The 26,742-nt window shown below is 37.2% G+C and overlaps 1 protein-coding gene across 3 annotated transcripts in view; it reads right to left on the bottom strand.

Annotated features, from left to right (window-relative positions):
- The window catches only part of LOC141429208 (uncharacterized), a 194,663-nt gene that overhangs the window by 32,389 nt on the left and 135,532 nt on the right, over nt 1-26,742 (bottom strand). The window contains exons 1-2 of one of the 3 annotated variants that reach the window (XM_074089477.1): nt 25,385-25,646; nt 14,456-15,276 (exon numbers count right to left, since the gene is read on the bottom strand). The exons of the other annotated variants lie outside the window; for them this stretch is intronic. Coding sequence (XP_073945578.1) covers nt 14,456-15,131 — 676 coding nt within the window. The 5' untranslated portion in view covers nt 15,132-15,276; nt 25,385-25,646. Of the gene's footprint in view, nt 1-14,455; nt 15,277-25,384; nt 25,647-26,742 lie in introns of those variants that run through there. 3 annotated transcript variants of the gene reach the window in all.

Below are 26,742 nucleotides of genomic sequence, written 5' to 3'. Positions count from 1 at the left end.
ACTGGCCACTAACCCACGCGCAATTAAAAAGAAATTAAAACGTTAAACTGTTTAAATTTGGAACTGACCGCACGAAAGGAAGTCTAGCATGTCGCTCCATTGCAGTATCATAGTTGCAACTGACTGCGCCTCTCGTGCCGACATTGTGTGCACAATCGCGATCTTATATCGCACATCTAGTGAGAGCCATCTCTGGGACTAACTAGGTTGAGTGCAAGTTCAATTTACTTCTCAAATTGGGTTAGTGCCGACGGTGAAGGTTTTAGTTGACACGTCGACGGAGCTTTTTCAACCGCATCTATTTTTAACCGATAGCTCTAGAGACCCTTGTCTTTGTTGGGGAAAAGGGAGCGTATTTAAATTGGGAATTACATCACGTTACTTGAGTTACATGCTCAAATGCAGAAACAAGGATTTAAAAAAGTATAATAGTACCTACCTACCTATATGGCTTAGACTTGGACTACACAAAGGGTTCAGATGAGTAGCTCTTACATTTGAGCAAGAAGATAGATAATTATTTCCCTCTTGCGCTAGACTTTGACTTACCTATCAATCATTTGATTCGTCTGATTAGGTACTGGTTTTTGATGATTATGAAATTTCCAGAGCGCTTTAGCATTTACCTAACTAAAGCGCCAGACCATTGTTTTCTCGTGTTTATCTTTTTTGTCTTTTCGTAATAATGATACCTGCAATGCTTACTGCGTTTCAGCATTCCTCAAACGGTTTCAAGTTATTCTCTTTCAACAATAGCAAAAACCTCAAAGTATTCTCCATTCCAAGATGCCCATTAACACGCATAAAACGTTTTAACATTAAGCCTCAAAATCCGTTACCGCACGCTTACATCAAATTTCCGTATGCCTAAACTGAGTAACTGCGGTTAGCGGTACATTAATCCCCTTTTAACAGCTAAGCTACGCGGAAATAATTTAAGAAAGTGAAAATAAAAGTAGCATGTCATCAACGTACATGGATTACTTGATGCGGTGAAAGGTCAATGTCTCGACTTTCGTTGTAATCTTTATTTCGTAACCGGTTTAAACGCGTAAATAACATTGTGCGGATCTTCCCATAGGCCTATTGTGATTTTCGGCGTTATATAATATGATATCATAATTTTTGAGGCAATTATTACTTATTTATTTTTTCTTGGTATCCTGACGCATGCATGTTTCTAGACTTTAGCCATCAATTTCTCAATTCTGAGACTTGAGCTTATCTTGGGTGCTGTGAAGATTTTCAGATTTTTTTATTGCTCGTGCTTCAAAAGTTACCTTCATATCAAATTTCAAGCTTCTAGGACAGCTAGAAGTACCCTATAGGTTCCGATTCCCCGGAAATTTGTACGGAAACTCCTACTATAATCACCGTATTTTAGAAGATTGATCTTTTATCACTGCTCTAAGAGGTAGCTAGGTAGGTGAGGTTGAGAATCTGATGTTCATTTCAGCTTGATACCTCGACGCATTTTTGAGAAAAAGATCTTGACAGACTGACGGACAGACGTACAATAGATAACTAAATTATCCTATAAAGTTTGCCAAGTAACGTATGAAACTGTAAAAATCAAACTGACTAGGTCTAAGTAGGTACCTCTTTAAGTTCTTAGAGTACAGTCGTAAACAATAGGTACGCTTTCTGTATGGGACCCCCTTATATTTTTTGTTCTATCTCTGTAACGGTTAAACATATAAATCTGAAATCCAGCTTGATAATAGAGGTAATACAACAAGTAAGGTAAGTTTGATAATACTGCATATGAATAAATAATAAATACCGGTCAAGCGGGGGTTGGTCATCGGGAAAACATTTAACTTTAGGTATATACATAAGGGAAAGAAAGAAAGAAGACATTTATTCCGACCCGACCAACCGGCGACCGGACCGGATGGCCAAGTAGTTAGAGAACCTGACTACGAAACTTAAGGTCCCGGGTTCGAATCCCGGCCGGGGCAGATATTTGTATGAATAATACGAATATTTGTTCTCGGGTCTTGGATGTTTAATATGTATTTAAGTATGTATTTATCTATATAAGTATGTTTATCCGTTGCCTAGTGTCCATAGTACAAGCTTTGCTTAGTTTGGGACTAGGTCAATTGGTGTCAAGTGTCCTATGATATTTATTTTATTTATTTATTTTTTCACATTCACAAATACAACAAAACCAAACAAAAAAAAAACAATAAACAGCAAACAAATAAAACAAAAAAAGAAATAAAAAATGAAAATACACGATTTTGTGTGTCCCCGCATAAGTGAAACGGCCGCTGACTCAGCATAAGAGGACATTATTATTTGTTTGTTTATAAATAAATTCCAAAAACGTTGAATATTTTCAGAGGACATTGTAGTTCAGAAAATCATTCCCAATCCATGTCTTATGATAGTCAAGTAGTCGAAAGATACACGTTCAAAGATTTGACAAGTTTTAGCTCAAAAGTCTCATGTCATTATGTTTTTACAAAAGACTTTGTATGTTTAAAGATTAACGTTTCATTAAGTTCATAATTCACCTCATGTGGACTTTGGGATACAGAAAAGCAGTCTAGTGCACTAGTGACGTCAGAAAAGAACTAGTCATAAAACAGCGAATTACGCATAGACATGATAGTGTAGTTTATACTGATGCTGAGAAGATTTGGATAGTATTTTTGTCAGATTAGTCAAGCGTTTCAACCATCTCATTTTTCAGGACACTTTCTGTAAAAATGGCCGTATTTTCTGATACAGTTTTTTAGTTATCTGGTAAGAACACAGGAACTCTAACAAATAATCGTAAAAAAAAACTTCAAAATCCATCCAACCTAACCTAACCTAACCTAGCCAATTTGTAAAAAATGTGACCAAATAAATTAAATAAAGCGGTTGAAACGCTCGAATATTCGCTCTCCAATGTTACCTAATATGAGCGGAAAATGCTAATTAGTTGATATATTTTCTAATATGCATGCTAAGTCGTCTAAAGGTGCGTTTATTACAATAAGACATGCGTCAGACTCAATACATTATGCATAGGGTGGTGATGCAGGGAGTCGACGAGACAGGACATTAGTTTGACTGAGATGCTGTGACTCGCGATGCATTCCGTGACAAAAAAACTTGAAATATATTATATATATTTTTATATAATAACTCTTCTTATTTAAGAGTTACACTCTTGTCGGTATAGCTGATGAATGGCTCTCCACTTCTCTCTGTTCAAAGCTGCCTCCTTAACCTCTTTATACGACATGACAGCTACCTTCTCCTTTATTTGCTTTGTATAGTCAATTTTCGGCCTCCCTCTTTTTCGCTTCCATTCCACTTATCCTTCTAAGATGACATTTATGAACTCATCTTGTCGTATACTCGTATATGATGACCAATCATTTTTCCTCTTCGATTCTTTATTGTTTCTATTAATGTTCTCTTCTCTTTCACTCTTTCCAAAACCTCTTCATTGGTGACTTTTTCTGTCCAACTAATTAAAATAATTCGAAATATTTCAGCAGATGATTAAGTTAGTTTGTTGGAACACTCCTCTAAAGGCTTGTCGTCGGATTTTTTGTTTCAAAATGTACGAGTATGCCTTTGACGCCCTTACGATTTGAACATCGATCAATGTATGAAAGCATTGACCAACCAAAATTAATTAAAAGATCCTGAAAAATAGTAACTTTAAAAGGGTATGATTTTATTGATCACCTAAAAAAAATGCATTTTAGGCGACCTAATAAATAATATTTGGTCCTAAGATAGTAGATCTGTCACCTAAATTGAATAACCAAATAATATTAAAACAAATATTATTTAAAAATTACTCGGAAATAATATTGATCATCAAATAATTATATTGGGTTCCAAAATAATAGATGTGTCACTAAAACTGAGTCACCAAACAATATAGAAATGGCTACCTAAAAATTAATTTTAATCACTGGAAAATAATATTGATCATCCAATAATTGAACTGAAATTTGACGATAATGATATACAATGAATGAAATAATAATTATAATATATTAAGTATACCTACATTTAGTCGATCAAAATCTTGTCAGAGCGCAAAATTAAGTAATAGGCTTTATATATTCTTCATAAGATTGACGCCTTTGTTTTACTTCACACTGGAAGTCATACGTTACGTTATTTGCATATGAAATAGCTGGAATATTTTCTCGTGAAATGACGCGTCCGAAAGATTGATATTTTGATTCGCAACGGACTTTTCTTGGTAAAGATTATTATGAGGAAGCTGTGGCGGAAAATTGTGAAGTGAACTGCTTGTAGGTAATGTTTTTGTCTGTTATTTGTTAGTAGTGTGGAGGCACGTCTATGACATAGACAATAAGTGATATTCCGTCACCCGTATGCTCGAAGCTATCACAAATGTTATTGAAGGTTATTGTTAAGCTACTGTTACACATGCTCGTTAGTAGCACGAGATCATGCTACTATCGAGCAAATGCTACCTACTAGCATATGTGTACAGGACATGCTACTATCGAGAATGATTTTTAGTGGCATGCTCTCTAAGTGTAAGGGGGAAAGGTAATAAGCAAGTGTGAACGCGTTTGCTTAATGAGCATGCTAGTATTGGTAGTGCAACGAGACCACGAGAGTTGCAAGCAAAAAAAGTTACAAAATGTGAATTTGTTATAAATAAATTAATTTACTACTGTTGAATTTGCGAAAAAACGTAACGGCCACAGAGTTGCAGCCTTAGGCCGTAGATTTTGAGATTTTTGGCCTGAAAGCCGTAGAACACGGTAATTGCCGTGGCAACACTGACATTGAACACATAGGAGCATGCTATCAAAAGGCATGTGTATCAGAGTGTTTGTTTTGAGCATGCTTATTTAGAAGCATACTCAAAACTAGCATGCTTATTGCTAGCAAATGTAAACAGTCCATGAGTATGCTCATTTGTGGCATGCTCATAAGCATGCTAGTAACGAGCATGTGTAACAGTAGCTTTAGGATACTGCAATTATTATTGACAACACCACGCATGCGTTGTTCGAGATTTAGTTTCTAAAAACACCCCTGTATTTTTTAAAGTCATTTCTATCTTTAGTTTAATATTGTAATTTTCAAAGAATAAAAAATTAATTAACCTAAAATTACATTTTGAATTGCTGAAGTAAGTACGTTCTCACGATAATTATGATTTAAGAAAGTTGCTTATTACCCCAACCCTTATCGTTAATACTATCAGTAGCTACTGAGCTTAAATTTTAATAAAGACACAAATCTTCAAATTAATATGAAATTTACCACGAGCTTTACGTTAAAGGAAAACATCGTGAGGAAACCTGCACAACCTGAGAAGCAATTCAATGGTGTGTGTGAAGTTCCCAATCTGCATTGGGCCCGCGTGGGAACTACGGCCCAAGCCCTTCTATTCTGAGAGGAGGCCTGTGCCCAGCAGTGGGACTTATATAGGCTGGGATGATGATGATGATGATGAGAGAAAATCTGAACTTTCTGTCACTGTATTGATCCGTTATTTCCACTCCTCAGTGTAAATTACAGAAAAGTTTACAAATAAATCTACGAGTATGGTTTTAAAATAACATGGCAATCTCTAAATATTGTGACTATTTAAGAAGCCCTCGGTGCGCGAGTCCGATCAGTACTGATACCAGCTTTTAGGCGCAAGGGAAAAATACAATATATTTCTAAACAATAACGATAAAATAATATAGCTGCAAATAATACATGATGCCATACGAGTAACGAGAAATAATGAGTCGTATGTTCTGAGCAGGCAAATAACACGAATAGAATCACAATGAAACATGGAAATTAATTTGTGTATGAGAACAGTCTTAATTGTTTCTTCTGTTTATTCTGAGAGTAATAAACGTAGGCCGAGGTAATGTGGGTGACAGTTATAATAAAGGCGAATAAAATAAAGTTTTTGAAAAAGAACTAATGCAGGACGAACAGAGGAATCAATCAAATCAGCCCTGGTTGCTGGTCCTGTGCCATTCTCATAGTTTAGCCGATTGTCAGACGTATTGTTTGAATAGAGGAATACACAACAATAAGAGATGAGACAAAAGCTTACAAAGAACTTTTTATTTTCAAATATTAAATGTAGGGATGATGAATACGTATTTACTTCCCTTAGTTTAGCATCATTTTAGTTTGCTGGTCCTGAAATCCACCACATGCGAAACCATTATCATTATGATCCGCTTCGTGCAAAATTGAATCGAATACTATAAATATTTTTCACATAAACTATTCGTCGATCGTTTCGATCAGATTATATTTAATCGTATATTAACATAAGTACATTGATTCCTTAAGCAAAACGCTACTCCTCTCTAGTAGAGCATCTTGTCGGTTTGTTTAAATTTTATTCTCTTTGCTATTTTTTAAACGCTAAATTTGTGAATAATTTATTTTGATTTCCTAATTTTTCCGAGATTTTTCGCTCATAGTCGTAAAATCATGAACCGAATCGATCACGAAATTCCCGGGAGCCAATTGCCATTAGAAGCGATGGTTTTGAAAATGCGGAAAACAAATGATTCACGCCCGTCGTCGTGTAACGACGTTTCCCCTTTCTTCCTGTTGTTTATCAGATTATTTCCCTTGCAGCGCAATAAACCATTTCCGTTTAACTCTGATTAAGAAAGACAAAGACATTATTGGAGGAAAAGCCTTAAGTAAATGTTAATATTTGTCGCCTTCGAGTGTCGCTGTTTTGAAGGTCGAAAGTTCGAAAGAATGGTTAATGAAATTATTGAAAATACAAGATACACACAGTACGAAACAGGTAAACAATTTTTAAATGAAATCAGAATGACAAACAAGCAATCGGATGATTATGTAGTGATCATTATTGCTCCTAGACACCCACGCATTTATGTGTCAAGGATAAATAGAAGAAATTAAAGACATAGCGCAGAGTATATGCAAGATGAGGTGGCAATGGGCAGACTAAGTCGCTTGAAAAACGGATAACCGTTTCGGAAGAAAGGTTCTTGTGTAGCGAGTATGAATTGAAAGACGCAGCGTTGGCAGGCCTCCCACTAGGTGGACCTATGCCATCGCGAAAGTTGCAGGCAATTGGGATGTACGCAGGTAAAATTGTAAAATCTTAACCACTAAGTCTAAACCCATGAAATATTGCGTGACTGTTCTTTAAGCAACTTAAATGAAAACCACGCAAAAATCCCACAATTTTAATTCAAGTGATACGTAGATCTAATTGTTTATGCAGGTGGGTAAAGGTTATTATATCATAATTAATTAGTTTATAGCCCGTGCATAACCCATTAAAGCCATATAACCGCGCTACACATGTTTAACGGCAAGAAACTTAACTTCGCATAATGGGTACCACTTAAATGGCTACAAACTCTCCTATTTACGCTTATTATCGTAACATCTACAATGCTAAGGGGTTTTAAGTTCCCACGATGCAGAGAAATGCTTGATTTTCTACGGCAACTACTAACTAAAGCCCGGTTTAGACCCGCAAGAAAAATCGTACAAGCTGTATTACATCGTGGTGCGATAAGCAAAAAGCTTATTCATCATTTCTGCCTTCCGATTTCAATTATTTTCTGTTCTATTCTATAGTTAGAACTGAATTGGTAAGTCTGTGGCTAGCCTAAAACAATAACCTAACCACCTCAAAAAATCCCCACATTGTTATTTCAAAGTTCAATATCTAAAAAACGGCTGAACCTATTTTAATGAAAAATAACTAAGAACCATCACAAGAAAACTCGCTTTTACCTAAAAAAACTTGCATCAAAGTCGGTCCATCCGTTTGAGAGCTACCATGTCACTGAAAGACAGACAAACATTGGCGTCAAACTTAAAACACCCCTTTTGTGACGGGGGTTATACATTTAAGTTATCGATCTACAACGCAGTCTCGTCAGACATCAAGGGTCCAAAGTGGTTGGGCCAAAGTTGTCGTGTCTATAGTCATGTAAACTTTATCTGAGATCTTAGAAATCCCAACGTTTCACTAAAGATTACAAGATTATTGTAAGTATTGCAATCAGTGATTGATTCTGCGATCAGATAATGTTTTTTTACCTTATCGCTTTCACATTGTGTATGCGTTTACAACAAGGCGCATGAGAGACTGGGTAAAGCTAAACGAGCTTATTTTTTTGAGTTGAATCGCGAATTTTTGCTCGCGTAGGTAATTGTGGTTTCATACAAAAGTCCTATTTGTGCACAACTCATTTTAAGTCACCTTGTGGTATAAACTAGACTTTTATATAAAACCGAATGCAGAAGAAAATACGCGACTTACAACTCAAAAATTACGCATGACTGGGATTTACCCTTAAGCGGAAAAATGCTAACTTAGGAAGCATTTTAGGAAGATTTGTAAAGTTTTAAATATATTGTCTTAAAAGAGTAATTAGGACTGGAATTCCGCGCGCGTTGCGCTAGTCCACCTTACATTTGGCTGGTTTTAAGCTAGTACTAAAATATGATTCTGCCCTGATAAGCGGAAAAGCGCTATCTCAATCAGAGTAAGTTTTGAGGAAATCGACTTTTTGTAAATTGTATTTTCGCACCTTCATAAACTCCTCCTCCTTCTTCTTGCCCCCCTCCCATTTCAACTGGGGTCGGGCCTCCTTGTACGTCGGCGCCAGGACGCTCTTTCCTGGGTTGTCGTTGGTGAGATATTCAGGGCTTTCAGGTCCCTCTCAACATTAGTCCACCATGTAGACGGCGGTCTTCCTTTACCACGGGGTTTAGTAGGGATGTTTAGCGCTATCTTTACGGAGTAATTCATAAACAATCCTTCTTAAATATGTTAAAGCTCATTAACAAGTATTTTGGACCATATGTTTTAATACCTATAGATAAATTTATCTGTCTATTATTCTTGCTGGTTTTGTTTCTTTTTTATCCTTTTGGTCTTTTAACTCGAGTCATATAGAAATATGATTTGCCCATTAGGGCCCAATTGCATAATAAAGTACAAGCTAGTGAATTTCAATACAAAATCGCTAAAACATTAGCTTGTGCCCTGGTATAACACGTAAGACACACATTGACTGTGAAGTTTTCCTTGAGATTGTCTTTATAAAGATGAACTTACCACCTATTGCTTTGGAAATTGAATGCTGTTGATGGCAACTGTTTTGAAGTGTTTTTAGCCTATGTTCTGACATACGATACGGCTGTTTGGCTTCGTAAAAACGACATAGCGCTCAATCTTTTAGTAATTTAAGGAAAAGTTGAGATATGAAAGTAATTTTTTTTTAAACGTTTTTCCCGTGTGGTGTCGGGTAATTCTAACACCTCTCCATTTCTTCCGTGGATGTCGTAAGAGGCGACTGAGGATATAGGTTTAGGTTTGTCAAACTTAAAACCTAAAATTGCTAAAAGTGGCTCCGAAGCGGTAACGTTTCGTGTGTGCAATGCCTACCCCATTTGGGAATACAGGCGTGATGTTTGTGTGTGTGTGTGTGTGTGTGTGTGTGTGTGTGTGTGTGTGTGTGTGTGTGTGTGTGTGTGTGTGTGTGTGTGTGTGTGTGTGTGTTTTAAGTTAGATAGCGCTATTTGGCTTATATCATTACATGCGAAATTTGCATAGCTATCAAATGGAACAAAAAAAACTAAAAGGGCGTATCTCAGATATAGCGCATTTCGGCTTAGCAGGTCAGAATTACCCTGTTGACTTGATCACTACATTTAACTAATCATACAAGGGTTCGAAGTTAACACGGTACAAATGCCAAAACTTAATTCTCCTCGTCCTTATAAGGTTCGATATCAGCTAAGTTAGCAAACTTTAAGCTAAGGGTTAGGCTAGCTGGGATCTATCTTAATTCCGTAGACTTAGCGAACTGATACGGTCTAATCAGAAATTACGTACGTAATTGGGGAAATGGGGAACAAGTTGTACTTAATGAAGGGACACGGCCTTTAATACAAACGGTATAAGACTTTGCACCTCATTATGATCGATTTATGTTATCAGCTACAAGTTGGGTTTGTATGTTATGTTATTTCCATTGAAAATTAAATTGATAAAAACTGACCTGGTCCCTAAGTACAGCTTGTACTATGGATACTAGGCAACGGATAAACACCATTGTACTTTACTTACATATGTAAATAAAATACATACTTAAATATATATTAAATGCCCAAGACTCGAGGGTAAACATTTACTCATACAAAATATCTGCCCCGACCGGGATTGAACCCGGGATGACAAGCTTCAGAGTCAGGTTCTCTAACCACTATCCTATCTAAGCTAGGCTAGGCTATCTGCGGTTTTAGCTTTTCATACAAAGCTAATTCCGGTCATTAATATGTTTACTTTTAAAAACAAACTGTACAAATTTACTTTAGTGTTGACTTTCATTATATTTTTTTCAAATTCACGTTGTAGTACATAAAGTTTTTAAAATAAGCCAGTGTAGTGTCAAACGTGAATCATATAGGTAAGGGCACAGCAATGGCACAGCATTGGTAGTGTTTCCCGAAGGATACACAGTAACTCTTCTTACCCTGTCCTTTTTAGGGAAACGAACGACCTCATTTTTAAAGGCAAGATATATAGAATGGACTCTTACGATCCTACGCAAACTAGAACGATTTATGTTTATATAAAAGTGGTCTTCCATAGTGTTTTTATAGGGGCTTAGATGCCATAACTCGCGAGACTGAGGGTATCATTCATGAAGTGCTTTTACAATCGAGAGGAGGCCTGTACCCAGCAGTGGGGAGTAAACAGAGGGCCTACTCCGAAAATCGAAAATCTAAGTTCGTATCATACCGTCCCTCTCACTCTCGTATTAAATTAAATGTCAGAAGGAACGGAACGACACGAACTTCGATTTTCGTATTTCGTAGTAGCCGCGCAAGAGAAGTACATTAGTAATTCACATAATTTTAAAACATTAATTTACTTTAACTATACAAAATAATAAGCGCTAGTCGGGCTCTGGTCCTGAAGGTTGCATACAATAAACGCCAAAAAAATATAGTTTTATTTCGAGAAAAGAATGAGTAATTATCTATTCTATTTTACGTCGAACAACAATGTAGCCACAACAAATTAGCAGGGGGTCTACTCCTAAATCGAAATTTGAAGTTCGTATCATAATATGGTCCCTCTCGCTCTCCTATTAAATACTGTTGTTAGAGCGATTGCAACGGCACGATACAAATTTGGAATTTCGGAGCCACTCCACTACGCCGACTGTTCCCGAACACCGAACGAAAGCCCACGAACCCAGTCTCAGCAGGGCTACTACGAAACTCGAGACTCAAAGTTCGTGTCGTGCGGTCCCTCTGACACTTATACTATTTAATACGAGAGCGAGAGGGACTGTACGGTACGAACGAACTCAATTTTCGAACTTCGGAGTAGGCCCTCAGTTCCGTAACTAGTCACAGTAGAACTTCATTGATCCGAAATTCCTGATTTAATGCCGAAACCGCCGAAACCGAAATTTCGGCCGGACCCTAGTGGGCCGCTCTAATAAAATAATGATATACATCTAACCTTTTAATAATTCCGTAATAGATAGCCATTGCGCTATTCTATTATGGCCTTATCTTTATTGACTAGCTATTTGTGTGGCCGAATAACGAAGCGCACGTAAGCAAAACGCAGTGAAACTTAGTCTGTTACGACTTAGTAATTATTAAAATTACTGACACGGTTAAGAACATGATTATTTTGATGTGCAACACTAAGCCGCAATAAGTTACTTAGTTTCAGTGAAGTTACGCAAGGGCGATGCATATTCCATGAGAGCTTGGATAAAGCGTTCTTTATGCTGTTTATATCACTACCAACGTTGCTAAGCTAAGTTTGGCTATCTTAAGGTCGCAGGTGGGTGAGCAAAGAAATTGTTTTAGTTCATTGAAATGGACCTCCGCAAAGTAGCGCCAGATTCAATAAATTATTTAACTTTCGCGTAAACTGTTAGGTGGGAGTTTCATGGAAATTCTGGGATTCTTCTAAACTAAAAGGGGGGGGGAGGGGTGATTCCTAAGAATTAGCTCGCGGTCTTCAATTACATTTTATGAAGATCACGAGTAAAAAATGGCAACTCTCTCTCAGCGGTTAAGAATTTAAGATTTTGTATGTGTGAATATTGATCCAGGGGGAATATCAGGATAAAAAGATATACATATACACGTAAAGGACAACCTCACATTTATCGAAGGGCCAACTCTTCCGAAAGCAATACGAGTAAATGTATGATTAACTATGGAAAGAGCGTTTGGCAACGCTGTTAAAGAATTCTTGAGGAAGTACAATTAATTTGCTCTGCCGCGACTTGAGCTAATTGTTTATAGCTTTAAATAATTTATTGAATCAGACGTTACTTTGCGGAGGTCTATATCAATGAACTAAAAGAATTTCTTTGCTCAACCGCGACTTTATGATAGTTAATTTTATGCAAAATATGCGTGTTCATGCAGTTCCTCCACCCTAAAACTGTAAGAATACACACAAATCACACAAACCCATCTATCACCACCACCACACTACACTGACGCGTTTCGAACTAAACCAGAACTCACCTTCAGAGCAACACAACCGTACACCACGCTACCAGATGTTTGACATATACATAAATATATTTATGCATAAACTTAACTATCATAAGGTCGCGGGTGAGCAAAGAAATTCTTATAGTTCATTGTTTATAGCTTGTTGTTTTTAGTTGATATGTAACTCCGAAAAGTAAGGCCTGATTTAATAAATTAATTCTACACCAGTCGCAAACGCTGAAGTGCGTTCACAGCGGCACTGGGAAAACTGACGAATATAATTCTTAGCTTATTTTTATGTGCGTTCCCGGTAGTAAAATACATTAACAGCACATGAGAATGTATCGTGACAAACCACAAAATGAGGTAAAATTGCGTGTTATTTCCAGGCAATCAATATTTGAAGCCAAATCTTCCGGGAACCCGTAAATCCGACAAGTGTATTGAAATATAATGTTCAGTTGCAGTCACTTTATGAACATGTTGAGCTACTGTGGAGCTTTATCATTATTGAAAACTTCTTATTAATCTAAGATTTTTTAAATTAAAAGATTTCAGGTGCTCTGAGAGGGATTCGAACCCACATCTCACGGCTATATGCGCTAAGTGCGCTAACCACTGCACTACCGGGGCCCCGTAAATCTTGATCACTTACATACGCCAATAGTGGCATGTGGTGCCATCTATCGTAATTATCATACCGTGTCGTGTCCTGTCGTTGCAAATTGCGTAGAAAATGCGTAAGAAAATAACGTTTTAAAATAGCTTTTCGAAAAAAAAAACAGAGTGAACCCAGAAAAGCGTAATATCTGCTGCACTCGGTTCTATATAAAAGTCCAGTTTGTGGTTCACGGCGACTCAAAATGAGTTGTACCTACTGTTACACAAATAGGATTTTTTTATGAAACAAAAATTACGCGACCCACAACTCAAAAAATTACGCTCGTCTGGCTTCTCTTAGATTTAGTTGATCAATAGTAGTAAACTGCTAATAAAAGCAAACAATAATCGATAAACATCATGTCTGTTACACCTGTCTTTTATAACATAGGGGACGTACAGAGGAATACTTTTAACAAACATACCGCGCCCTTCGCGTTCTTTGTTCTTTGTCGTTGGTTTGACAAGCTAATTGTAAAGGTGAAAGACGATGCGGGCATAAGTCAGCTAATGGGTTTTAAGAGCATTTTTTGTTTTTATTTTACTAACCAAGATCTAGTAAATACATAACCTAGATGCTTCGTGTGTACCTAATTGACAATATTGAATGCAATAAAATCAGAAAAAAGAAAATAAATCAAAAATAAAAATACAGTTAGGTATTGATAATACAAAGTTACACGCGGTACATGCTACTTTAACATCAACTATGATCGCAATAAAAAACTTAAACACTAACATCTTAGGCGAGGACTAGCGCAAAAAATAAAATAAAAGTTAATATAAAAAGGACAAAATATAAAAGTAAAGATATTCTACGCTTTCCACTTGCAAATGCTTTTTCAACTGATTTTAACTAAATTAATTTTGCCTTGCTAAAGAAACCGCGTATAAAACCTTGAATTTAGATAAAGATCGATCCAAGTTTAATAGAACGATTAGGCGAATATAAAACGTTACTAATTCGACCCTAATTTATCACTTCACTGGGCAGTTTTTACAGTAGCTAACTGTAAACACAGTCCCTCTATCCAGTTATACTTTAAGATCATCAATATACGTCCGCGACCTCGTTAGCTTTATTGCACCTTGTTTGGTTAACAATTTAATATCAAACTTGTACAAACTTCATGATATAAGCGGCTTGAATTATTTGAAAACGTGTTCATGTGCCACTAGATCTGGCAATCACATTTGACATCAAAGGGTATCCTCTGTCGAGTATGTAATCGCAATCACGAGTCATAATCTTGGTAATAAAAAGCGAGCAGAGAGTAACAAAAACAATACGTACTTAGATAGGCGGAGGGTGACTTCGGTAGTTTCCTGTCCTTTGGCGGCGTGCTGTAGACGAAGGCTCGGTTGACGCGGCCGCGGGGCTCGTCGCACGACATGTCGCTTTCCGAGCCCCGCCGCACGCGCCGCAATGGCACCCCATCCAACATCGCCTTAGCAGACTCCGACTTCACCATCCCCTTCGATTTCTTCTTCCCTTTCTCCTCTTTCTTCTCCGGAGAATGAATATGCAGCAGTGCCGCCGCCTTCGGAGGTATCTTTTCCGGCACTAACAACTCCTTTGCCGACGCACTCTTCAGTTTCTTATTCGAAAAGAAATCACTAAATTTACTTTTTTCCACTTTACCATGCTTCTGTGGCTTCAAGTTCAAATCGATGTCACCACTCTTCCTCCTCGGCTTGATCGCGTCCGGTTTCCTTTTCGCCATCGTAGGAGTTTTCGACTTGTAAGTCCCTTCTACTCCTTTAAACGCGACATCGAAATCTTTTTCGGTGTTCCAAATCTGCGTAGTGAAGACGACGCTGTTGCGTTTGAGCTTTTCTATTTCATCAGGTGGTTCTTCGTCCTTGCTGGAGCGCAAGCGATTGCCAATCAATCGCAGGGAAGCTCTGACGGATCGGGAGCGTCGTAGGCCTCCTTGCTCCCGCTTGAACCTGTCGAGGAGGGTCTCCATAGCCCTGGGTAGGGTCGCGGGGCGCACGGGGCCCTGTGCATCGCACGTCACGATCGACTACGCGCACGCTATTCACTCAAACGATAGTTACGTGAGTCGTTGTTTCCGACGTTCACTCGAAGCGGCGTCGGGCGGTCGAATGGGCCTGCAACAGTAGAGTGCTACTGGTACTCTGGTAGGGCTCTAGAGTAGCAGCAGCCCAGTCCGCAGTCTAAGCGATCGCTTGATAAACTGTTCTCATTTGCACAATCACTTGATTTGATAAGATACGGTTGATAGCGGCCTGGAGTACGCATGTCACCGCGACAGAGATTTGTTTGTTGTGACGTAGAGATCAGATAAAAGTGGTATTTGTTTTGCGAGATTGCCGATTTAATCAAGTTTTGTTTTAATTAAACGCCAAGTGCAGGTTTCGTAATGTGTGACCCGGCCATCGTTGGCCTGCGATTTATGATATGTAGCTGTTGCGATATATTTACGTTTGATTGATTGCTCGTCTAATTTACAAAGGCATTGCGGTGTTGGAGGTATTTTAGGCGTATCGAATCGCTGCTTGATAATGTACGTGAATAATGGTGATAATTGAGCCGTGCACTATTAAATACAGCAATAAGAGCTCTGGTCCGTGTAATGATGAAACGTAGGAGCGAAGTTGGTGGTAAATAAATCTACTGTCTCTATCAAACGAGAGTGGTAATAAAAAACCAAGATTTTTAATTGGTACTGTTTGTGTTAGAATCTATGCTAATCAAGTAAGCTCTGACCTCATTTTCAGAAAGCTATCCATGGAAAAAACTATACCAAATTAAGTTTCAGACGACCATAGGCAGAAGATATTTTGTAATTGATAAACTACTAGACACCGTAACAGATCGGAATCTACCAAATCAAGATCTTCGACTTCCTACCGTTATCTTGAACTTATTTAAACCCTTTTAATATTGTTGTCGATAAATGAAATGCTTATCTAAACGCTTAACTGCCGCTAGCACAGACATCTCCAACGAGCTGGAAAGTGGCAGCACGCAACCAGTTCATTGACCAGCAATTACTTATAATTGTTTATCAGTGGTGTTTTAAGCGGTTTAGCAATTAAACTTTGACGTGACGGTGTCCTGTTTAAAACTTTAAATTCTTGACGCTTTTTGTGTCATAACGTCTTGTTTAGGGTGATAACATGTCTGCCGTCATTAGAGATAGACATACGTCAGGACCGTACCTATGCGTATACCTATATACCTAGAGCCATCCACGAAGACGCGTGATTTTGACAAAATTAGACATTAATGACATTGTTATATGAACCACGGCATGAGTCATCGTGAATGACTCTACCTATACCTCTGCGTATATCGTACACTTCATAATAATTTAAAAATTAACTACTAAAAACCTCTTTAGGAAGCGTTTTTTTTTTCAATTTATATGTATGGTACCATTAGCAAGGATTTTCCAAATCGGTTCATATGCTATATCTAACGAAAATTAAATGATAAGGTCAAACAGGGAATGGACTAAAAGAATTTCTTTGCTCACCCGCAACCTTAAAGAAATTCTTTTAGTTCATTGATATTGACCTCCGCAAAGTAATGCCTGATTCAATATACATATTAGTCAAACAGGGAAATATACGACTGAATTAAGAGCCTCCTCCTTTTTTGCAGTCGGTTATATATCATACAAGGAAAATCATTACAACGTTTACAATACAATACAATACAATAACTCTTTATTGAACACCAACACATAGTAAGCAGTACAGAAAACACAGGTATATAAAGGTATTACGAGTATTGTGGGTTAAGATACATTTATGGTCACAATCCATCAATCCAAGCTATACGAGTATAACAAAACCGGCCAAGAGCGTGTCGGACACGCCCAAAATAGGGTTCCGTAGCCATTACGAAAAAATTAAGTAATATTTTTCTAAGGATTTCGTATTTTATACGGAATCTTCCAAGTTGTAAGTATATTTTATACCTTAGGCTGCTATTTACTCATAAACTACTAATAATTCTCAAGAAAACTTAACCAAAAATTTCAGGATGGTAGTAAGTTCAAGGAAAACTATAACGGCTAAGTTTCCTTGAGAATTATTTGTAGTTTTACTCTCGCTCGGCTCGATTTTAATGAAAATTAAACAAATCTCAGAATCGAAAAAATCATCTTAGCAAACCCGTAATGGTTAAAAGACCTATCCAACGATACCCCACACTATAGGGTTGGATAAGAAAAAAAGTTTTTTGTTAAAATTCAAACAACAAAGCTCTTAGGTAAGTAGTCCAAGCAGTTCAGGTCTGTACAAAAAAGTTCGGGCTCAGGAGGATAGATGTAGTCATTCAACTCGCATGTGCAACGCCAACTCACATTGACGGCGCATTTAAAAAACACGGTGTGCAAAGCCCCACTGAATTCACGTGAAAAAATTAAGCAACGCAGTAGAAACCGAGTTGTTACGGTGCCCGCTCCTAGTGTAGGTAATAATTAATCAACTTTAAAAGAAGCCACAAATTTAGTCAGCTGTGTCTTCGCCCCAGGCTGTCTTAATTACGACATTAAGTGATCTCCATTCGGAATCTCGTTTCCAACAAATCTAGGGCACCGGTTCGACGTCGCATCACACGCTATACTTCCGTATCTATTAATTTTGACAGTCTCAAAGTCAACACATTTGCATTTCCTGTGGCGACGAGCCGCGGCCATTTTGCCTCATCATTTCCTACAACTATGTGAGATCTTTTCTAATAATAAAGTATGTAGGTATGTACTTTGCGCGGCTTTTTTGTTAAATCATTATTTTTGGCGATTAAGGGACCTTTTTTATACATTCAAATTACAACTGTACTACTCATTATATATCCTCGCCAAACTGCTACGTTTGATGGCGAGACGCGCTCAGTCTTCATGCAATTTTAACCTATCAAACTTATCCTATAATATAACCTGGATGTGAGAGTGGGCAACATCTCTATTGCCAACTACGAACTCCGCGTACTCTGGTACTGCGGCGTGGAAGACACTAAATGATCTTCAAGAAAAGAGGAGAGAAGAGAAAAATATTTTACAACTTATAAACCTAGTATTAGAAGATACCCACACTAGGAGCAGCAAGCGAGAAAGATGCACGCTTGCCGGATGGCTGGCAAGGCTGGCAAGCGTGGATACGAGTAGATTGAATCTATATATAACGCACACATTGTGAACACAATTAAGTAAATAATTATTAGGTATATTGACCTCCCAAATCATCCATATAAAGCACCCATGAACTACGAGTAAATGCAACGCACGCAAACGGATATGCTGGAAATTCACTAATTAAAATAATTTGTCCCCATTGCTCTGGTTATTCATCCGAATTTCAGCCATTAAACAACTGTACAAGGACAATTATTAATCATTTACATAAATTAATCGTAGGTATAATTATACCCAGTACCTAATTGACAGGGTATTGTTCAGATGTATCTACTAGGTATATGGGCCACGTAGTCGCGTGACAGCAAACCATAGACAGAGTAATTACGAGTTTTTATGCAACTTTTAAAGCTTTCATTTAACCATAAAGGCATTTTATGATAAATTGCTAACATAAAACCGACTCTTCAAAAGGCTAAAAATATCGCAATATGGTTAAGTGTTTTGTACTGAGTTTAACCTTCGGGCTAATATGGGAACCTTGACGTCGGTAAGTTAATTAAGTTTCACAAGCCGGGGCTGCAGCTATGACCAGGCCCAAGTTCTCAAGCGCCGCAAATACTCTTCTCTTTTAAAGGACTATGAGTTTGCGGCGCTCGCAGTGGAGACAATGGGTCCCTGGTCGGCTGACATGAGGGCCTTCATGGGGGCCTTGTCGTACCGGCTGATAGAGACCTCAGGAGACCCCAGAGCTGGCGCTTACCTCTCCCAGCGAATGTCTCTGACTGTACAGAGAGGTAATGCCGCCAGTGTGCTGGGGTCTATGCCGCAGGAGGGCCTCTTAGATGGTGTTTTCTTTTTATAGTTAGGTATATTTATGTAGTTTTTTTTCCTATCATATTATTGTATCTTGTGTTGTGAATAAAGAACAAGTATTAAATTAAAATAAAATAAATATTCAAGGGGGGCTCCCATACAAAAAAAAAGAAAAAAAAAGTTTTTAATGGCTTTTTAAACTTTACTTAGGCCGTCTTGCAGGAAAAATAAATCTAGATTTAGTAGTTAAAGCTGGCTTAGGATTGACAGTTCCATACAATTTGACACTACTAAACTGAGCTTAACGCTATCTCGAGATTTATGTGTTTCCAGCAAGTAGCCCTTAATAAAGAAACCCACATTAGAGTTAAAGTAGAAACAGCTAATTATTATATCTTGTGGGTGTTGTAACGGAGTCCTCTTCGAATATGTTATATTGGGTTACTATTTTGTACTAGCCGTTGCCCGCGACTCCGTCCGCGTAGTATTTCCGGGATAAAACTATCCTATGTCCTTCTCCCGGACTCAATGTATCTGTATACCGAATTTCATCTAAATCAGTTCGATGGTTTAGACGTGATGAAGTAACAAACAAACAAACAGACTTACAAACTTTCGAATTTATAATATTAGTGGGATATTTGGTAGGTGTAAAAAGAATAATGAACGAAATACATAATGGACATTTGAAATAATATATTTTACGGTAAACATATTGATTAGGATTATTCTTTGATAGAATAATACCTAGTGAATAGATCGGTTCAGGTAAGTTGGTTTTATTTAAAAACAATTCTGTAAAATCGTCAGTTTCAAAAAAAAATGTACTATTTCAAATGACCATTACATGTTTTGTGCATAAATTCCTTTTAAACTTTATATAATTTTGATACGTAGGTACCGGTACTCATACTTTGCCAAAAAAATGATAATTTCAGTAAAGTAATTTAAATTATATGAACCAATCAGTCGACCAACTAAACATTAGTCCAAAAAAATATTCGCCAATCCAATATACCCAGCCAGGTATATTTAACTCAAAGCACACAAGTACGATGAACTATTCTGAAAAACTATTTCATAGTACCACTATACCTAAATAAATTTATGCAAATAAATGCGCCAAACACCATTCGACCGAATGGAGACAGAAAAACAATTCATCTGAGAAATGAAAACTAGTTTGAATGAAGCAAATAAATTAGCTTTAAAGCTGGAGTTTGGAACTCTTGGACAGACTATTTGCATAAAAACAGGCAAGTTTTGCCAGTAGCAAACTGAAAACATGGATCCATTTTACTTGTTTAAGAACATTTCTGATCATGATAGATGCAAATTGTGTTTCAGGTATCGACCATCATCAAAATATAGCTATTTAAACTATCTGTTTCCCGCGACTCCATCTGCGTAGAAGTATGAAAAATAGTTTACGTCCTATTCTCTGACCTACCGAATACACAAAAAAAATCACAAAAATCGGTCAAGCCGTTTCGGAGGAGTTTGGTTACAAATATGGTGACACGAAAATTTTATATATTAGAGAAGATATCGTTGTCAATGGGGTGCGTTTTCAAATCAAGCATCGTAATAAAGGCTCTGAACAGTAAAGTATCATTTGGACATGATTATGGTCAAGTATACCAGTAAAAGCGATAACGACTTCAATCAGCTTTAGCAAAATTAAAAATTGGTGTTTATTTAGATTATACTCCTATGATAATATCTATTCCCCACGACTCCGTTTTTATGATACACACACACACATAGGCAAACGCACACAACGCCAAATTAGTTGTTGGGTACGGCAAAAAATAATCCGACCTATAAATGTATAAAAGAGGGTCAGGACAAAGAGACACCTGCTACCTGATACTCGTATACTTAGGAATTTGCACTTACTTTGGAACAATGGCTTTTATTATGCCGTTTCCTGAACTTTGTTAACCAGGTTTCTTGTCTTTAGGTAGATTTTTTGAAAAGGTTCGATTTGTTGCTAAACACTAACCTGAGCTGAGCCCCGATTTTTAAATACCATTCGTAAGCAGTACAAATTAAACAACAAACTACTACAAAACTACATATTGCTACAAAACTTAAATAAAATTTTCAAGTCCAACACCATTTTGCACCAGTTTTATACGTAAAATGCAGTTATCGAGTGGTATCATTTCAAAATTTGATCCTCTTTTACAACGGAAGTTTCAACGACGCAATCGTATAAATTTTCTTCTGGTTGATCGAGTAAGTGAAGACTGCCAACTCTTCCGCACTCACTGGTGTTTTATTTATACGAGTAGAACGTAATTTCTTTACAGTGGTCTAGTCAAGTTTATAGCTATATTACTTCATCTTGTGGCTTTGAGTCTATTGCATCGACAATAAGATATTTCACTTACTTATTCTGGAGTATTTTAATATCTAAAGTATCTTATATTTTACTTATAATAATTTCTGTTGTTTGATCCTCAATTCCATCTCATATAATTTCAGCCGAATCACTTCTTGGGTCAGCGATGACATCTTTACTGAAGATGATTTTATCAAAAGGTTCACATGAAACATTTCTGTGGTTTTAATCATTTTCAGAATTTTGTTATACTTGGTTTCCTACGTCATTTACAATCGTCACATCTTTCTCGGATTATAATGGTGAACATTGGTCGTTATTTTTGTATTACACTACCTACGTACTTGTTTAGCCAGCATAAATTATGACAGTGATTATGAAATAATAGAATGATCTAACGCAATTACAATTCTGAAATAATAGATCGTGGATGACTAATATCTAAAGTAATCTTCTTAAATAAATATCCGAATATGACGTGTATTGTATTCTTCACAATAAAATTGTCTTCATAATGCAAAAATTTTAGCCTTTAAGTGATCCCAAAAAGAATGAACAGCAATTTCATAAATCGACAAAGTTGTGGAGGATACCGCATAAAAAAGTTGCTGAAAGCTTTCCGAATAAAAGGTCCATGTCCTTTACATACACATGTCGCGTTGTAGTCATAATAGGAATCTGGTAAAGTTTTCTGACATTGTCTGAAGTTGGTTAGTTATTTTTTGAACCACCAAGTACATAGAGAAGTTTTTTTTGTAAAGGTGTTTATCGTGATGTTCTGTATACCAACTGATTTTAGGTGCGCTTTTTTAATTGTAATAAGTAATAGAAAACTAGCTCATCTGTGATGTTTTAGAAGTTTCCTCAAAATTGGTTAAATGTTGTTAAGATTCTGTATTTTTCCAAGTTTTTTGCATTATTTATTTACATTACACGTACAACTTTAAAGCTTTATGCAAATTGTGATTGTGACTAAATTTAATAATGTGCGTGTTCATGTCGAGGTCGAGACAGTTGAAATTGAAATTCTATAGTGACATTCCTTTTATTGTATTCTAGGCTTTCAATTTTGTGTCTGAGAATATTTGGGATCTTCAGGGACGCAACCAAATGAACAGTAAAGATTCATCCGAAAATATGATTTATAGTGTAGAAGGCGACGCTAATTCATGAAAGTTTGACCGTCGGAAGCTTCGGTACTTGTACTAATAAAGTCTATTATTTTCTATTGCTTGGTCTCTACCATCACCAATGGTGCTCACTTTAACTTATAACCGTGTCCCCTAGTCGGCAAAGATATTGACCGGGTATCAGTTTTGAGGAACAATGTAGTAAGTAATTTTAAGTAGATCTGTACAATGCCATCATGGTCCACTTTTTTACCAATTCTATGTCTGTCAAACTGTGTAAGACGGCGATTGTTTCTCAACAAGGGGGTAATTAAAGGTAAATCTGTTTCGTGAGGGGTAACGAACAAGATGATATCAGACAAAGTAGCTATAAATGCAACGGAAGTGTCGCTGTTCTTTCTTTTGAAAGGTAAATCACAGAGGTAAATGACAACTACCTTTAATTTCCCGGGGGAAAATTAAAAAAAAATCGGAATTCACTGCGATAGACATTAGACTGTATAGTTTCAGGTCAGGAGTCTAATAGATACTGGAAGGAGGTGTGGTGTAACTGCGGACATAGTCTTTATCTGCTATCCATTTCTAATCAGTACTCGTAAACGTGTGCGAAAGAAATGAATGCCATTGTCTTCGATTTTCAAATTCTGTAGTAGGTATATCCCTAAAAACGATATCTCTAAAAACGATACTTATACCCCTGTATCGTTTTAACAAAAATTTGAATATTATTATAAGCGCTGGATTTCTTCAACTTGTCATGATAGGTACGATGAAGAATTGTCTCCGTTGTTGAGGGTCTGTTTCAAAGCTTCAAGGGTTTTGATTAATCAAACAAGAACCCTTGAAGCTTTAGGTGATAAATGGATAAGAAATTGTCTTACAATTAATAGGAGTTGGTGAAGATCGTAGGACGGTTAGCCGTAGAAGTGGGACGGGAATGGAGCTCAAAAGTTAGTTTTAATTATTTTTTCGCTTTTTGGTTGTGTGTGTAATATCCTACTTATATTATAAATGCGATGGTTTATGAGTGTGTTATTATTTCAGGATGGCTGATGGACAAGTTAACGAACTTGGGTGAATTTTTAGTATTCTACGTAGCTGGATCTCGGAAATAATACAATATGGTATTCTTAGGTTCTTTTTTTCGATATTCCAACGGTATCGGTACTTATCTATATAGGCATGCATTATAAAATCTAAAGCCATGATTTTTTTTGCGGGTGTTCAGTAAAAGATAACGAGATGCAGGCAATCTGGGAAATTGGGAATTCCAATGGGGATTAGTAAAATCTCAGAATTAGATCCAGATCTAATGGTTAACGCAAGCGAAACCACGAATAAAGGCTAGTTGATAACTAAAATCATTTACCGAAGTGTTTGTTAAACTGTTTTTTCAAGCAATAAGTTATTCCACTATTAAACTCATACCTAATTAATAAATACCAACTCATTTACTTACAATACCTAATCACACAATTTTCCTGTTTACGATTTTTATTACAACTAAACCTATGCACTAATCTCAAAGGCGTGGGTTTGTCGGTGCTACTGGAACCAAATATACACTCTAGCCTCTGGCCTATACTATACAACCTAATAATGGGCACAGGTCTGGTCTCAGACTGAGGACTTCGGATGTCGTTCCCACGCATGCCCAGTTCGAATTGGAATTTTCATACTCAGACCATTAATAACTATTGCTTAGCAGGGGCATGCATTTTGTTTACCGAAAACTGCTGCCAAAATATTAACGTAATTTTATATTTTTTTTAATTGTTTATTAAGTGTCTCACTGCTAGGCGAAGGCCCGCCCTTCTTTCCGCCACTCGTCACTGTCAAGAGCCTGCAGGGCTACTACGAAACCCGAAACTCGAAGTTCGTGTCGTACGGTCCCTCTGACACTTATACTATTTAATACGAGAGCGAGAGGGACGGTACGATACGAACTTCGAGTTTCGTAGTAGCCCTGCTGCCCCTGCCACTCGATTTCGTGTCGTGCGCCCTGAAGGGCTACTACGAAATTCGAAGTTCGTATCGTACCTCCTATCCCTTTCACTCTCGTATTAAATAATATTATCATCAGCGGGACGGTATGATACGAACTTCGAATTTCGTACATAGTTCGTAGTACCCCTCAGGTCAAATCCGTATAAATTTTTCTAAAAAACTACGAGGTGTGAGCCCGAGCTCGTCATTCACGACTTGCTGCTTGATCTACAGCTTATTTTTAAGTAGGTAGGTATGTGGTTCGTGGTTCTTATTACAATGTCTTTAATGTCTAATTTTGACAAAATCATGCGTCTTCGTGGATGGCACTGTATACCTAAGTACAAATATTCATTCAATTCAATTTTCAAAAATAAAGCTCCGACTCCGACCGACGATACTAGGTATCGATGATTCCACAAATGTAGAGATTGAAAAAGACACAATCGGTTGGCCGTTAGATGGATATGTAAGTTTCATTTAGTAATTTCAAATTTGAGGAACTATTTAAAGCACTGGCCACATTTATTCAATTTTAGTAGTAGGTAGGTATTTATCTGATAAAACTGTGTACAATTGTGCAAACGGAACTGTTTACCGGAAGTTAATAAATCAATCAATGGACATTCTATTATCCTTTTTCGAAGCACAGACATTTATTTCGTACGAAGGTTTTGATCGCCTGTTATAGTTAATGAAGGTCTCGGACTGAGCTCTACGATTTATCAGGGTCAAACTAGTCATGTAGTTAAATAGATTTTAATTACAGAAAAAAATAACCTAATTGATAACCTCCTTTTTTTTAAAGTCGGTTAAAAATAACAAATATTCACCTTTTAGCATTACGATAAACAATTACACAGTTTTAGGTACTACGATAGTAAACATAACCACACTTTCACTTTAAATTCACTATTATCACAGTTACTAGCGCTAAATAATGCCTAACACACACTCGATACGTAGCGTACTTCGAACACCATTTAATTTACGAGGTTTCATTGATAAAATCTGCAATTCCATGTTTCGAATGTCTTTTTACACTAACAAACGCGAGACGTTCAAACCGTAACTATCTTATAACTTAACGTTCACTCACGCGTAAACAACTCTGTATGTTGTGAAGTTGTTAGCAGTTGCGTCAGGGCTGCCAACATAACGCGGCGAACCAATATGGCGGCCCGCGCGTCAGTCAACGGCCTTTGTTGAAAAAAAAGAACCAAATCCGGTCCGTCAAGCTCTTATTCCCTGGACATAAAATCTAGTTTTCTTTATTTCAGCGGCATCTGATCTCGTGGTTCTATTGCACGGCATTACAAAATAATCAAAAGAGGTGATCAAAATGAGAACTAACGCAGCTATACACGCTAACTTATGACTTTATATAGAAACTAGCGCCACTGTAGCAGGAAAAGTGAAGTTTGTATTTGTACTATGATTGAATACTGAATGAGTGAACCTGTTCCGTATTACAGTTCTTGCGCAGACGCAGGTAAGGGATTGATCCCACGGGTCCCACGGGATTCCATGCAATCGGAATAAGTTTTTTTTTGTCATTCGGATTACGCAGCTGATAATAGGTTATTTTGTAATCTACTTACAATAAGGAGAAACAAGCGCGTGGGCATTTCGTTAACGTTAGCTACGTATTGTACTAAAAAATGTGTCCAACCCGCTCACAGGTCAAAATGCGTCTGTCTATACTTCGATAATTATACTTCGGTCACATGTGTCGGGTGATGAGCATAAGAGCCTGAAGGAACAATTTAGCGTAGTTGGGAATAGGTAATAAAAGTCAACGACCCAAGGTCGGTTTCCTACAAGTTACATCGATTGAATAGGTCTCAAGCAAACCCCTAGGCGCTTAGCTCGTTCACCAGGTCCACCATAGTCTCAGTGGAAACAAATAATCCATTTTAAATGTAGAGCACGCGTTGATGACTACAATCACTCACAGTCAGAGAGAACAGCAGCTAGACAGAGACCTAAGTACCTAGGAAAAAGAAAAAATTAGGTAAGCAGTATCTATTTACATATTTTTTTTAAATATCTAAAAAACTCGTTTTAATCTAAATAACTCACTCGGTATAATTGGCATTCTACCCATTAGCAACATGAATGGCATTGAAATAGGCGATTCTGCAGGTTACCTACTCGTACTCTATCCTTAAATCGAGAAATGTCCAATTGA

The sequence above is a fragment of the Choristoneura fumiferana genome, chromosome 6 (assembly GCF_025370935.1).
Source record: "Choristoneura fumiferana chromosome 6, NRCan_CFum_1, whole genome shotgun sequence".
Taxonomy (NCBI): Eukaryota; Metazoa; Arthropoda; class Insecta; order Lepidoptera; family Tortricidae; genus Choristoneura; species Choristoneura fumiferana.
This window is presented reverse-complemented; position numbering and strand designations above follow the sequence as displayed.